Here is a 16,664-nt window from a genome sequence, read left to right on the forward strand (position 1 = left end):
TTCTCAAACAAGGCTGACAATGTCCTCTGATACTATGCTGCATGTTTTTATATTAAGAGACAGATTGTGTTGATTAAAAATGTAAAAGCCCTGGACATCGTATCCTGAGTAGTATTCTATTTGTCCCAGAAATATTGAGCGATATGACTCTGAATTCCTGCTTTGAAGTTAGGAAACCAACAAATTCAACTGAGGCATGAAGGTAAGACTGAATCAAGGACATATGCCTTACAGCTATAATAATGTTCAGGCTGAAGAAGCCTCCTGCTGAACACAAAATTTGATTATTCTTTGTGTATGATGAAGCAAAGCATACACTCACATCTAAAAAATACACTGAGCCACCACTTAAGTCATTTCCCCATGAAGGTAACAGCCAAAGATTTTAAATTAGTTGTTTTTGAGAAAGCAGGAAACATCTACCTGCATTTAGTTGACTGCATCAAAAGCCTTATCCTTCAAAAAACAATAACACACTTTGCAGGTAACCATTAATACACAGACAGCATATTTCTGAATACCGCATGCACTGTGAAGAAAAACAACTTCACTCATACAGGTAAAGCATCTTTTGAAGGGGATTGGATGAAGTGCAAAACTTTCAAGAAGAAATAGAGGACAGAAAGCACAAGTCTATCACAACGATAGCCACTTGACTGACCATTACTGCAGAGTAATGATGGCATCTTCAAGATCTTATGAAAAGAGAGATCTTGGGATCTGCCTATTTAATTCACTATGGCCGTCATACCACAATCTTCAGGCTTCATTTCCATGTGCTTGGGAAACACACAAAAGTTCCTTGGAGGCCATCAGACAACATAAATAATAATAATAATAATAATAATAATAATAATAATAATAATAATAATAATAATAATAATATTTTCATACCCCGCCCCATCTCCCCGAAGGGACTCGGGGCGGCTTACATGGGGCCAAGCCCAGTCAACAACAATAAAACAAAGCAATAAAACAGATCAAATAACAATAAAAGCAAGTCATAAAAAATCACATACAAGGACAAAAGATAAAATCTTGGATAAAATCTGGACATAAGGGCACATTCAGTGGGACTCCATGACTTTCCATTTCCCAAGTACAGTAGAGTCTCGCTTATCCAACGTAAACGGGCCAGTAGAACGTTGGATAAACGAATATGTTGGATAATAAGGAGGGATTAAGGAAAAGCCTATTAAACATCAAATTAGGTTATGATTTTACAAATTAAGCACCAAAACATCATGTTATACAACAAATTTGAAAGAAAAAGTAGTTCAATACGCAGTCATGTTATGTTGTAATTACTGTATTTACGAATTTAGCACCAAAACATCACGATGTATTGAAAACATTGACTACAAAAATGTGTTGGATAATCCAGAATGTTGGATGAGCGAGTGTTGGATAAGTGAGACTCTACTGTATATGGAAACTGAGACCGAAGACCTTCATGAGAAGTCGAGTGTCAATCAACTCCTGATAGAGAAAGATGGAGTAAAGCACAGGAAAGAAGGGAGAAGGCATGGTAAGCATGTGGGGTGGCTGGCTATCCTTGAAGGTGAGGAAAGACGGGAGGGAATGGTGTAAGACAGTTGCTTCTGCTCCCCCCACCCCCACCCACGTTCCCCCACCCATCTGATGAGGTCCTAAGCCAGTAACTGGGGGCAGAGAAAGGGGAGGGAAATCCAGCTTTGCATATATCTTTGCTCTCTAAAGCTATAGTCATCGCCCACCCGCATGTACCTACTTTTTTTTACTGCCTTTGTATTTATAATGTTTAAAAGTTTAATACATTTTTACAGCCATCTCCTTATGGTTTCACTCAAATTGAATGTTCACCTTTTTTTTTTGCAAAATTATCTCTCCAAAAGTAAGGTGCACATTAGATTCATGTAATACGGTAATCTTAGTACTGAGCAAAAACAAGGCTTTCTTTGGCAGAGAAGGCTCAAGTCCTTGTAAAACTACAGCCCCCAGGATTCCACAGCATTGAACCAAAAGCAATTAAAGTACATTCATTCTATAGCATAGATGCATCCCAATGTTTTCTTTTCAATTCCTGGACGCTTTGGTGTCCGAACACTTTTGTTTTTAAAGAAGGAACTATAAACAGGCAGCAACTATAATGGTCAGATTACAAAGAATGTATTTTTTGCCACTGCATATTACATTTGGTAGCAAATACTTTTTTGGGTTTCAGGGTTTCGAAATTTGAGGTGTGCATTAGATTCGATGGTGTATTAGACTTATGTAAATATGGGGTATTTTATGTGAGCAAGCATTGGAATCTTTATGGATGCTGGCAGTGTTTCTGTTGTAGCAGCCAACCTACATTCAACCTTCACTGGAATGCAGATAGCTACCAGAGGACAGAGGAAGGTTTGGATCTCCAGATCTTTTACTCTATGACTCTCATCCACCTCTGTACAGGAATTAGAATTGGACTATAGTGCAGAACATCTGATTACAAATGCTCTATGTTCTGGTCTTACCCAGAAATCCAAATGTGCTGACTTATAAGAAGCTTCTGGTGCAGTCAAGGCCACGGCACCACATCATCCAATCAGTTTGAACACAAACATTTATAGCTCATGTGATACATTAAAATGAGGAACATGAATTAAGGTGTAATAATGAAAAAGCTTAAGAAAACAAATAAATTCAAATAAATTACAACAATAAAAATGTGGCACACACTGAACCCAGTGAAGATTCAATTTCATTATATTTGCAAGCACATACTCTTTAAAAACACACACTAGAAAAACATCACAGCTGCCCCTGTAATAAGCAGAGTGCTACCCTCCTGTTTTTGGGAAGGAAAAAGATCTCCATAAGCCAGAGGGTTGTTCTCTCATGAGTTTTAACAATTCTAATGTAAATTGTGGAAATGTTTGTGAAATAGCTGCATCATTGAGGATGACCTATTTAGAAATAATCTCTCCTGGAGCAGAGTGGAATGCAAACTTGAACCATGCCAACTATTTTATGATCAGAGGAAATTTAAATGCAGCTGATTTTCTTATCTGTGCTTTAGGATACAGGCTTTAATCAGACGAATGCCTGGATTGATATTAACCTGCTAATTATGATTAATTGCTTTCATTTAAGGAACACTGAAAAGCTTCTTACCTCAATGGAAGACTGGGAGCTAGAGGGTAATGGGAAAGGAGCCACAGCCATCTGGTTAAATGCATCATCATTGCTGGAAAAAAACAGGGAGGCGGGGTGGGGAGAGAGAAAACTGATAGGTTAACAAACTGCAAATATCTCCTGAATTGTGTTGTCGAAGGCTTTCATGGCCGGAATCACAGGGTTGTTGTATGTTTTCTGGGCTGTATGGCCATGTTCCAGAAGTATTCTTTCCTGATGTTTCACCCACATCTATGGCAGGTATCCTCAGAGGTTGTGAGGTATATGAAAAACTAAGAAAGGAAGGTTTGTGTATCTGTGCAAAGTCCAGGGTGAGAGGAGAACTTTTGTCAGTTGGAGGCCAATGTAAATGTTGTAATTGATCACCTAATTAACATTGAATAGCTTCATCTCCTGGCTTCTTCCTGCCTGGGGGAATCCTTTGTGCAGAGTCGTTAGCTGCCCCTGATTGATTAATGTTTGGAACTTCTCTGTTTTTAAAGTGTTGTTCCTTATTTACTGTTCTGATTTTTGAGTTTTTTGATACTAGTGGCCAGATTTTGTTTATTTTCATGGTTTCCTCCTTTCTATTGAAATTGTCCACATGCTTGTGGATTTTAATGGCTTCTCTGTGTGATCTGCGAACCTCACCTCCTCCACTGTGAACTAAACCACCTAAACTGGGCTCTCCAGTGGGTGAAACGTCAGGAGAGAATAATTCTGGAACAGTCCGGAAAACACACAACAACCCATCTTCTGAATTTCTAAATTTGAATCTATTTTTTGTTATTAATTATTACAGATTGAGTTTCTCTTATCTGAAATGATTGGGGCCAGGAGTTTTGTGGGGTTTTTTGATTGTTTTGGATGTTGGAATAACTGTATTTCACATATATAGTGAAGGAATGATTTGGGAAAAGGCAGCTAGTTATAGGTTCAGCACCCACTAAGTCTTTCCTCAGAGGAGGGAAACAGAAGAGGAAATAGGACTACACTTGCACAAGGCCCTTGTAAAAATTAGATGTTTCAGACACTTCCCTAGGATTTCAGCATACTTTCTACGTATTCAGCATAATGGCTGGGGAAGAAGGGGAAATCCTCCTTTGCATCCACTCCCATGAGTCTTTGTCATTCTCTTTGGGCTGGATAAAGCTGGTAGCCAATAAGACTCATCCCCTGGGCTGTTTGCAAGGTATCTGCCCCACTGTGTGCTGTCACTAGCCAGGCCAAAGATGAGAGCAGAAGCATCTGCATGTCTGTTTTTTTACATAACTTTGTGTAAGTGGAGTCCTCCCACCTGCTGGATGTGTGACTAGTCCACCTTCTCCAAAAGTGGATTTGCAAAAAGTTTCAGTTTTTGAAGTATTTTGAATTTCTATATTAGGAAGACTTAATCTGTACAACACTCATTCCTCTATAGCAGCTTTTCCTCAAACTCTGCTCCTCCAGATGTTTTGGACTTTAACTCCCACAATTCCTTACAGCTGGTAAACTAGTTGGTATTTCTGGGAGCTGAAGTCCAAAATACCTGGAGGAGCAGAGTTTGAGAAACACTCCCCTATAGAATATTTGACTGCACACAGGATTCCTAGGTGTTTACTCATCCACTGTAATAACCAGATAAAGATCTGTTTCACTTCAGCAAAGCTGCAGCAGCATATGTTTCAGTACAATGTAAGACACTGTTGAAATGCTGCTGATACAGTTCATAGTAGTAATATCTGATTATAACCATCATTATAAAGAAGGGTTTTCAAATGCTGCTGTTGCTGCTGTTGCATTTGAAGGATCCAAATAAATTTGATTAGAATGTTCACATTATGAATTCAGCCACTATTTTCAAAGCTTTTGGACCAGCATAGAGAAATTGCAGTCTTTGAACTACAGTGACCACAATTATCAAGCCACACAGACAGAAGTGTACAACAAATACCTAAAAGGCATGAACAATAATAGCAAAGGGTGTGCAGTACTCATTTGTGCTTGATTTTCTAAGCATCTTCCTCTCAAACACTACAGCATGTTAAACAGTAATTTTCTAGCTTCTTTTGTTTTCCTAAGCATACAAACCAAATAGGAGATAGCTCTTGCTGATGAAAATTAATCAGCATATCTAAGCTCCATAACCACTAGTAATTTTTATCTGGTGCCAATTTAGATTTTGCTGGTTGTTGGTTGCTGCTTAAAAAAAAACAAAAAAAAATCTAATCAGCACAAACACTGAAATCAACATAAAATATTCCCAGCGCTTGATGCAGCCTCTAATGAGAAGATCTGATAGCAATAAAATACCTTCAGACAACCTACAATTTAAACAAGTAATTATCTGACTATTTGGGCAATGAAAGGCCTTTGTAGTGAAAACTATGTCTGTATGCCAGATATTCTCCTTGAAATCATCTCCAAATCATCAGATGACATTTGGCAGGAGCCTTCTCGCAACATAATATGGGGAGCTATAGAGAGGTGTGAGGAAGGAATGAGCAGGCAATTCTACATGTGTCTGAGGGAGGAGGAGGATAGAAAGAAAGGCAATGCCTTTTCATGGTAAGGTTAGGAAGTTGTTTTTTTTTTAAGAAGGCATAGGAATGTGAAAAGTATTCTTTTTGGGTCCTCCTGACAATACTTGTTACAAACATTTTTGAAACCATAACCTTTTCTGGAGGATTTGTTTCCAGATAGAACCTCCCAAGCAGTACTACAATGGAACATGTGCCCTCAATGTTTTTTTTTCCAGTTGGACTTTTAAACCTGTTTAAATTTGGACATCTGGGTTCAGAGAAAATGGAGGGCCACACAGGAAAGTTCTCATGGTTTTCATGCAAACCATGAACAAAGTACTTCCCATCCTTGTCTAGAAGGCAGCAGTCAACTCCCTGTAGTCAATGATGTGAAGGAAGGTTAGTCAATGATGTAGTGAAAGAGGAGAGAATTGCAATGCGAAGTTATAACATGCTAAACAAACCCAATATTGTGCTGCCATTTTAACAGCTGTCCTGTGCCAAGTATGATGACTAATTCTGCCCTAAGGTGTTCTTTGGATGCCTGTCATTATTTTGAGCAATGTTAAGTGCACTAGGGCCATCTGACTTTCCCCATACCTTTTAAATTTGCACAGTGTATCATTTGAGAGGTGGTAATTTTTAAAGATATACAGATAACAACAAGAAAGGAAAAGCCTAGGTAGGAAGAGCTTGACGCACATGACCCCCTCCTGCTGTGACTGTGTATATTCAAATGACTTCAGTTCTGCTTCAAAAGAAGTCGTTTCAAAGAGAAAACACCACCAACAAGAAATGTCTTTTTGCATTGCCTGCCCCGCAACTATAACACATTCTATTTTTAACCAGAATAATGACAACCATCCTTTGATGATAAAAACAAGCAAATGAGGGCATCTTAGCAGAAAAGTTGCCATTACAGTGGGTTACAAGAAAACGTTAACACCCATGCAACCAGTTGCCATTATCTTTTCATTCTCGGAGTACTGTATCAAAAATGGATCCACATACACAAGGTCTCCCAAACTGTATCATATTTGTGTCGAATGGCTTCAAGTTTTCTTCCTTTCATGGAAACTCACCAGGGGCTAGATGCTATAGCACAGGAATTGGTATAATCCACAAATCAGCATTTCTGAGTATCACTGCTTTAGGAGTTTCTTCAAGATGCCTTCAGTCTCTCCCTCTGAATGCCACTTAAATTTAGCAGCAGCAGCCAAGGAATTTCCCATTGGCTGCAGTCTGATAGCTTTCTATTGTTTAGAAAAGTGACAGAGAGTCTTCCTAGGGTACAGAGATAGTATCTTTGATTGCTTTCTATTTTGAAAATAGAAAAGCCATCTCTATTTTGGTGGTATAGATGATATGAAGAGGCCAATTATATGGCATGTTGTGGGACGTCAAAAAGAGGTGCAAGGACAGCTAGATAGTGTTGTCAATTTCCAGATCCACAGCATACTGTCCTCTCTGGGACAAATATCAGATTGTTTCTATCACCAGTCTCAAAATTATCTTTAGCCATGGTCCAAGAGTTCCATAATCTCCAATGTAAAAGTCCTAACTTTAAACCTACAATCAAGGGACAAACTGCTTGAAGTAAGCGATAGGGCTCAGCATACTTCATGAACTGATTATACCTCAGACCAAATCTCCAGGTGACAGCCCCTAGTGATTGCATATTGAAATTCAAAAAGCACACAGGACAGCACAGAACCTTGTGATATACTGTTAGGCAAATGACTACACAGTGCAACAGAAATCTCCTAACACCATGCTCCTCCATGCCAAGGATTCATTGCACAATGACACTGAAAGCTATAGAGAGACCTGGGAGAAACAACAGAATGTTATTCCTTGGTGTAAGTCATCCACCAGGACAACTCAGACTGTTTGCCATCCTATAACCAAGATCCCAAGTCAGATGAATTAATACCATTCAGTATAGTTAAGAAACCACAGTGCAATAAATATCTGAAATCACATAATCTAAACTTCACTTCATTACTAAAGTTCTCCCTACTACTTCCTTTAAATTAGTAGCTGAAAACTCTCTCAAGAGAATTTGCTCTGTATATCCAACTCAGCCCAGGTTTTGATAATATTGATGGTGCTGAACCCCAAAATTCCAACAGCATCTCTTAGTTGTTTCACATAAATGTTAATTATCACGAGGAGAAAAAACAAGAATCACTGAAGACCTACAGACTTACTGCAGCAACATTTTCGGAATTCACTGCCCTGGGAAGACCAGTTGTAAAACAATACTTCCAAGTCTTCCCCTTGCCATATGTCTCAGAAGGATGTCATGTTTGATTTTGCAAAAGACTTCTGAGGGGAACAACCAGGAAACAGCCTTCAGACTAGTGCCTGCTGCTAATGAGCAAGATGTCTAAAGCCATCTCCATGCCACAATCATACCTGAAGATAGACTGAAATGGGTCTTAATTATTCATGCCATCGCCTTCCAGAAAAATAATTTCTTTTGAACTGGCTGGGAGAGGGATAAGTATTATTTACCTAAACAAGTTTCATGGATGCAATTTGATATAGCTCATAAGGAATGCAACTTTGTGCAGCACACTATCACAACAAATCCCTCTTCAACCAGTCCCTTATATTTCTTGCTATAATCAGAAAAGCTTTCCATAGGCATATTTTCCAATGCAATTAAGTAATGGAGAATGAGTTGTTATACATGACATTTAATTTTCAGTAGCTAGGAAACATAAGAGGAGGTTGGAATCAAGATCATTAGTCTCTTCTAGATGCATTGCACTGCCAACGATAGCAACTAATTCTTCATTATGCTAGCTCTGCTACCCTTAGTCATATGGGATCTAGTCAGATGAAAATAGCATTGTTGTTGTTGTTGATTAGTTTCAAATAGATTTTGACTTATGGCAACCTTATGAATAAAAGACTCCAAGCCATCCTATCCTCAACAGCCCTGCTCAGATCTTGAAAACTCAGATCTGTTTCTTCCTTGATTGAGTCTGTTCATATGGAATGCAGTCCTCCTTTTTTTCCTACTGCCTTCCAGCTTACCAAACATTATTGTCTTTTCTAGTGACTCCATCTCATGATATGGCTAAAATACAATAGCCTCAGTCCAGTTACCTTGGACTGTAGGCAGAGTTTGGGTCGGATTTATTCCAGGATGCATTTTCTGTCTATTAGCATTCCATGGTATCTGCAGATTTCTTCTCCAGTACCACATCTCAATTTAGTTGGTTTTCAGGCCTACACTCTGAGAATATTTTCACTTACAAATGTAAGTATTTTTGTCATTTGACTTGCTACCTGTTTTCTTTGGAAGCCATGTCACAAGTACCAAAATGAAGTTTCTGTTGTTTTTCTCCTGAAATACTCCAGAAAAGAACTCAAAACTGAAAGTTGTAGGACATTGAAATATACCTCAATTAATGAAGCATCTAACAGACAAGCTGCTTTTACATGTGCCCCACCCCCTCTTTTCACCCTTGTCTTCTGTCTAGCTTGATGGCTATTTTAAAAAGCAGCATTATTATTAGAAGGATGGTGAAGAAATACAAGGTGCATCTATACTGAAGAAGTAATGCACTATCCCATGTCCGACCCTTTTATGGCCTGGTCACACCCATTCTTATAATCATGGTCATTGGTTTTTGTTAAACAAGGCCTGATGAATCCTTAATGCTGCTGTTTTTCTCTTATGTTAATTGTGTTTTATATGGATTGTTTTATTTTAGGATGTTCTTATTTTATTTTACTGGTGGTTTTGTTTTAATGGATTGTTACTATTCTGTATGTCAGACTTTCTGTCCCATATGTAAGCCATCCTGAGTCCCTTCAGGGAGATGGTGGTGGGGTATAAAAATAAAGTTGTTATTATTATTATTATTATTATTATTATTATTATTATTATTATTATTATTATTATTATTATTATTATTTTATTGTATGACACAGCAAACAAGATAGATATGCTGGATTTCGTTTCACAAAATCACAAGTCGAACACTTCCCAAGTGTCTAGGACTGTGTGATGTATTTTCGGATGATGTGTGCAGATCCCAGTAGGATGGCCTTTTGCAGTTGACAGATCGTAATTTTGTGTGTGCCCATCACCACCGGGACTACCTGCACTGGTTTCTGCCAGAGTCTTTAAAGTTCAATCTTGAGGTCCTGATAGCGGCTGAGTTTTTCCTGTTGTTTTTCATCAATGCGACTGTCACCTGGGATGGCAACATCAATGATCCAAACCTTTTTCTTTTCCACAACTGTGATGTCTGGTGTGTTGTGTTCCAGAACTTTGTCAGTCTGGATTCGGAAGTCCCACAGTATCTTTGCGTGCTCATTTTCCAATACTTTTGCAGGTTTGTGATCCCACCAGTTCTTTGCTGCTGGGAGGTGGCACTTAAGGCATAAGTTCCAATGGATCATTTGGGCCACATAGTTGTGCCTCTGTTTGTAGTCTGTCTGTGCAATTTTCTTACAGCAGCTGAGAATATGATCAATGGTTTTGTCCGTTTCCTTGCAGAGTCTGCATTTTGGGTCATCAGCTGATTTTTCGATCTTGGCCTTAATTGCATTTATTCTGATGGCTTGCTCCTGGGCTGCAAGGATCAGGCCTTCTGTCTCCTTCTTCAGGGTCCCATTCGTGAGCCATAGCCAGGTTTTCTCCTTATCAGCTTTTCCTTCAATTTTGTCAAGGAACTTTCAATGCAATGTTTTGTTGTGCCAGTTGTCAGCTCTAGTTTGTAGTGTGGTTTTCTTATACTGGTTTTTTGTCTGCTGTACTTTGAGGAGTTTCTGATTTTTGGCTTCAATCAAAGCAGGTTCTTCACTTTGCTTTACATATTCTGCCAGGGCATGTTCTTCTTTTTTGACTGCTTGCTTTACTTGTAAGAGTCCTCTGCCCCCGATCATCATCATCTTCTTCTTCTTCCTTTTCTTCTTCTTCTTCTTATGGTTGTTGTTATTTAGCTGTCATGGCTCAATGCTATGGAATCCTGGGATTTGGAATTTAGCACTTTTTGGCAGAAAAGGCTAAAGACCTTGTAAAACTATAAATCTATTTGTGGGATTCTATTATGCGTTGTAGAAGGTTCAAAACTAGCCATGCTAGCTGGTATGGATGGGTGTTAAGCTTCAAAAAATTATACTCTAAGAAACCTTCTCCGTATCTGTCAAATAGTAGCTTCATGCTTCTTTCCTTTCCTACCTTTCCCTAGTGGCAGTTGGCCTATTGGTATTCCACAGATATGATACTCCATCTGTGATATGAGTTATTTTGCTATCAGCAAAATAATGCTTTAAAGCAGACAAATTCCCTCATGCCATTGACACAAGTTACAGATCAACTAGTAATTCCTTATTAACCTCTTGGCAAGGTCTTAGTAGCAATGACTCAGTTGCTGAGAACCTCAGGTGGAGTTTTGTAAAAGAACTTTCCTGTCTACTCAGGGCTGTAGGCGGGGGGGGGGGGGGGGGGGGGTTAGGGGTTCAAAACCCACCCACCCCCATTTTTCTGGCTACTTCTCCTGTTCCACTACTTTGTTTTCATGAAAAGATTATCTTGAGCTTCAGGGGTCATGCCAAAATACAATATGATATATCACTGGGGGTTGAAGTTATGGTGGAAGAATACAGGAAACAGCAAAACCCATGTTCATATGTGTGCAAATTCATAAGGCAGAGACTCCTCCTGCTCAAGCTAGGGCACTACTAAATCCGAGCCAATAAGTAGAATAATATTTATTCAACAGAAAAAAAGCTGTGAAGCAATGTAGACTCTAAAAACACCAGTAAAATGGAAGGCCCTTCCCACAGAACTTAGTAGCCAAATACGAATGTAGGTCAGCGAAGATGAACATAGGGACTCCATCCTATGATGGTGGTGGGGAAGCATCATATTACTGTGGACTTATGTCCCATATTGTTACCAAGGATATCCTTCTGCCTCTCATTAGTCTTTACACGTTGTCTTTTCTTGCCAGTTTTATCAAAATTATCAGTTTTCAGATTTATTACACGAGCCAGTGTAGTCCCTGCCCACTCCATTAAAAACATCATTGGGGGGAAAAGCTTATGGGATACTTGACTTTCCTCTCTGATCCTGCTATGCTAGAATAGACCAAGCAGTTGATCTTACACCAGACCCCACTTGAGGGGAAACTTGACTTTCTTCTTGATCCCGCTACTCTACATAAACCCAAACAGCTGATCTTACACCAGACCCCCTTGGAGGGAAACCTTACTTTCTCTTCATATCCTGCTACTCTAGAGTAGACTGAAGCAGCTGATCCTACACCAAACACCACTTGAGGGGAAACCTAACTTTAAAAATTACCATGCCAGGCTCATGAAGCAGGTTTTTGGGAGAGAAATGTCAGTGCTTGGTAGCAGACTGCCCATAGGAATGCCCCTTACTAAACATCACTAAACCCATTTGATCCAGGAAAATTTGACAGCTCCTATCCCATGTGGTTTTGGGTGTTTTTTCCAGTTATATCCTAGTTCTGGAGTCCAGAAGATTATCTCTGACCATCTTCTCCCCCCTCCCTTTATTGGGACTATTCTCTAATGAAGCATGATAGACGCTGGCATAAATAGTCATAAATCGTATCCTCAATGGATTTTACATGTTTAGAAATGCAGGGGAGAAGTGTGAGATAAAGTCTATAGGTTAGGGAAATGACTGTGGCTGTACAAACAAAATCCTATTCATTGTGTGCTGGTAACTGATCCAAAGTCAGTCCCCAAAGAAAAACTGCCAGAGTTATTTATTGCTAGTTCAAGTTGCCTCTCCTTCTATTACAAAGATACACAAAGGGGGAAAAAACAAAACAACCTGAAAAGCTTAAAACCACACATGCTTCAGTCCAGCAAGGAGAATAAGATAAGGGATCCTCATCCAGCCTAATTGCTTTCTGTTTGCAATGCTATCTTTCCTACCTTCCACAACCTATAATAAAATGTAAACATTTATGGTAGTCTTTTTTGCAAGACCTTCAATGTGCTCTTTTACAACTTGAATCCTATCCTATCCTATCTGATTTGTCATCGGTTCACTCCTTTGGGCTTCGCACAAATCTACCATTTGTCAAAATATACGATCCTGTGCTTTTGTTTTCCATTTCTGGCTGAATAGCTTAACCATTGGTTTGTCCCATCAAATATGAGGTCTGCCCAAGGTGTGGTCTCTTGGTATATCCAGTTGTAAATATTACTGGATACTGGATTTACAACTAGAATCACCTATCAAAAAGCATGGTTAGTGAGACTCCATTATAGTGTCAAGGGCATTAAACTATCAACATTACTCGTTAAGACAATCATTCAAATAGGGTGAAATTAGTGTTAACATTGGTTGTACTTGCTAGTCTACATATTTTCAGAAATCCTGTTTCTTTGATTTTTAATATACATTCTCTCCCTGCATTGATCTAACCTGTAGCCACTTTTTCTTCTCCTTCTCTCTCTTCCATTAGACCATGACTCACTTAATATTTTTTACAAAAAAGACTGAGCTAGCTTGTTTTTGTTTTTGCAGATGAACAGGTGTGGGTTTGGTTGCTGTTCAGCTTCTGCCTTGCCAAGTTGATTCATCTCCTTGAGATATCCAGGACTATCTCTCAGATTTTCCCAAAAGGTAGTAAAGAAGCTGGTAGTAGAGAAGCATTATGTAACAGCTGACATCCTTTCTTTGTTCCTCTTCCAAGACAGCTGATTTGTGACACAACTTTATCTATTCAAATGTGAAAGTACAATCACAAGCAAATGACCTATCTGTACAGACATAGATATTCTCTACCTGAGAATCTGAGAGGGAAAGGAAGCTTTTCTCTCCATGTGTAATATATCTATCTGGAACAAGATTAACCCCTTATTGGTTAACTATAATCCAACAGATGCTTTAAATATAAAATTTCAACTCTCTCCAAATATTTTTTAAGGATAAGCCAAATGTAGATGCATTGTAGGTTTAGATTACAGTGTTCTATTTCTCACTGGAGTTAGAATATTCATATGTACTTTTCAAGAATTCTCATCCTTAACATATTCAAACAGGCTTATACTGGAGCCTTGGATTTACTAGTGACCATTATGAAAAACAAGGCATTTTAAAATAAGGAATATATATTGCTGTTACATTAAGAACATTAAAAGGAAATTAGGTTTATTTAGATTGCTGTCCCATTCCACCCAAAGAACCCAAGATATGTTATAATTAATCCAATTTGTCTAATGCAATTCCATTTTGTCTAAGAATAAAGCGGAGTATCCTTCTCATATTTAGTTTGGTTTCACATCCCAAATCAAGTTATGCTCTAAATGGCCTATAATAACCATTAAAAGTAAACTATAACTCAAAAGCAGTTCACAATTACATAGCAGTTGTTGGTTGAATCAAATGACCACAGCATCAGAATGAGAACCTATATCATAAAAAGAATGTGAACTGGAAAAGAGGCAGCAACATGTTTAAATGGCTTACTCTCAGATTCTACTCTGAAACCAGGTTTCCCTTATTTTTGCACTTTCCATTTTGGGCCAGTAATAGAGGGACCAGTGCTAATGATGATGCCATGCTTACCGTATAAATACCAGTTTGACCTTTGATGGTGCAGTCTTAATTATTGCAGAAGCATTCTGATGACTTCTTCCATATAAAATCTGGTTATTTATCTGTTTTGACAAAGAACATGTAACACAATTACGAAAGAGTTAAGTATTGCTCTGTACTTTCATTACATCACCACTAACCATGGAATTATCTCCTCACCATAACACACACTTGTTATCTTAATCTTATGTTCAGTCATAAGCAATAACAAAATAAAAAGGAGTGTTGTTATTTATTCCTTGAATGACAAGATTGTAATGTTGAAATAACAAATTGAGTCCCCTTCGGGGTGAGAAGGGCGGTATATAAATGTCGCAAATAAATAAATAAATAAATAAATAAACTAGGGCTCAGTTATTCTTATTGGGACTAAGATAAATGGCATAAGCACAGTTCTACTACTCCAAACCAAACTACAAAATGAATGAGAAATATAGAAGCTGCAAACACTGCAGCATGGAACAGATATAAATTCCATTTCCTGTGAACCTATTACACTTTCATATCATATCAGCTTTCCTCACATTACTCTTTTTCTTTCAGAAGAAGAGATCAGTATTCTACAGGACTCTTTTTAAAGGCATAACTGCATTTTTTTTAGTATGACAGCGTGCAGAAATGCATGAAGTGCACATATACTCAATCTTAACATTTTTGAGTGCATGTTCCTAGAAATCTACCAATCTGGCAGTGCTCCATGTGAAGCAAAGTTGAGCACTGATGTGTTTTTGATAACAAAATGTGTGCCTGCAAGCAAATTAAACCATAATTTTCTGTAATTATTTTAAGTGAGAATAGGTAACTACAAAGTCTAGAAAAAGCAGCTCTACATCAGAGCTCTGTACATATATCATCTTAGAGGTAAGTCACCTTTTGTTCAGCAAAAGGTGACTTAGGTTTACGGAGGAATCAGATTACAGCCTTAGTCGTTATGATGTCACAAAATCTATTGCATTTGCTGGAACAGACTTAAATATTCATTGTAACATGAACTTACATGAGCCACTTTATCAAATGCATAGGAAATGATAAATCTGAAAAAAATTAATGCTATTTCCCAGTGGTAACAAGGACAGGAAATTACAGTAAGGCCTTGAATTTTGGTAGTTCTAATGAGTATAGACCCACTAAATAAACGTATTTTATGGAAATGTTGATCAAACAAGATCTGATTCAGTGAGTGTACTTTAGTTAGGACTCATTATAAGTAATGCACAGACAAATGAAAAAAAGGAACAGCAAAGCTCAAGGGAGAAGGTAAATAAATGGAACTACCGGCTAGGGGACATAAGGGGTAAATTATGAGCAAAGATTAAAACAAGATTTAACACAAGGGCAGCCTTAGTAAGCAAACTCTCAAAATGGGAAGGCAGATATGGTATATAAGGTAACGAAAGCTAAATTGTAGTTATGTATCATGATGTGGAGGATCATTACCCCAGGGAATTATCTCAAGAGGAAAATGATTTTCACTTCCTTTTGCGAAAACATTTCATATAGGTCAGGCACTCAGGTTTAACTACTGCCTGTATTATTCAAGAACGAACATTACAACTATGTTTTAAGTTGTTTACATTTCATTAATGCTACCATTTCCCTATAACCACAGATTGAGTATATTTTATCCAAAATGCCTTAAGCAGATCTTTCAGGAAGGGCAGTAATATGATTTTTTTTAATATGGCAGGAAATAAGCTAAGAGAATCACAGTTTGCCCAAAAAACCTATAAATCTGCCAACTAAGATGAAAGAATCATAGCTCAGAGGAGGGATGTAGGAGGTCCCAGGTTCAACCTCTGCCATTTACAGTTCAAAGAATGGCACAGCAGGGCCGCAAAGGGACCACTTACCATGGCCCCTTTTGCCTGAGATTCAGGAGAGTCACTGCAAGTCACACTAATAAATACAAGGCTAGATAGATAAGCCTGACCCAGTATGAAAGAGCATCCCAGCTATGAACTGCCCACTTTCATCTCATGCCCCTTTCCACCAATACCTGTATATCACTATCATCCAGAACTCTATCTGAATAGCATACAGAATTTAGTGGGTGTTCTTTCTGAACACTGGCTGCAGGTTTTTTTTTTAAAGTTTTGGGATTATTCCAGAGTTTGGGAACATTACTTTTTTGGATTATGATGGCTAGGGCAATCTTGCAGCTGAAATTTAAAGATCCTATAGTAACTTCCTTCTAGCCTATTTGTATTTTCCTTAACATCCTTAAAAGGTAAAGGTTTTCCTTGATGTTAAGTCTAGTCATGTCTGACTCTGGGGGTTGGTGCTCATCTCCATTTCTAAGCCAAAGAGCCGGCGTTGTCCGTAGACATCTCCAAGGTCATGTGGCCGGCATGACTGCATGGAGCGTCGTTAACATCCTTATGCCTTCAAAATACTGAACCAGGTCTCAATTAAAGATGCAC

General features: G+C 38.4%; 1 protein-coding gene across 3 annotated transcripts in view; it reads right to left on the reverse strand.

Annotated features, from left to right (window-relative positions):
- Positions 1-16,664, reverse strand: part of patj (PATJ crumbs cell polarity complex component) — a 222,948-nt gene that overhangs the window by 56,059 nt on the left and 150,225 nt on the right. For all 3 annotated transcript variants that reach the window (XM_008109348.3, XM_062979565.1, XM_008109353.3), the window contains 2 exons: positions 14,215-14,306; positions 3,136-3,208 (listed from right to left, as the gene is read on the reverse strand). In XM_008109348.3, coding sequence (XP_008107555.2) covers positions 3,136-3,208; positions 14,215-14,306 — 165 coding nt within the window. The remainder of the gene's footprint in view (positions 1-3,135; positions 3,209-14,214; positions 14,307-16,664) is intronic.

This window comes from Anolis carolinensis, chromosome 4 (assembly GCF_035594765.1).
Source record: "Anolis carolinensis isolate JA03-04 chromosome 4, rAnoCar3.1.pri, whole genome shotgun sequence".
Lineage (NCBI taxonomy): Eukaryota > Metazoa > Chordata > Lepidosauria > Squamata > Dactyloidae > Anolis > Anolis carolinensis.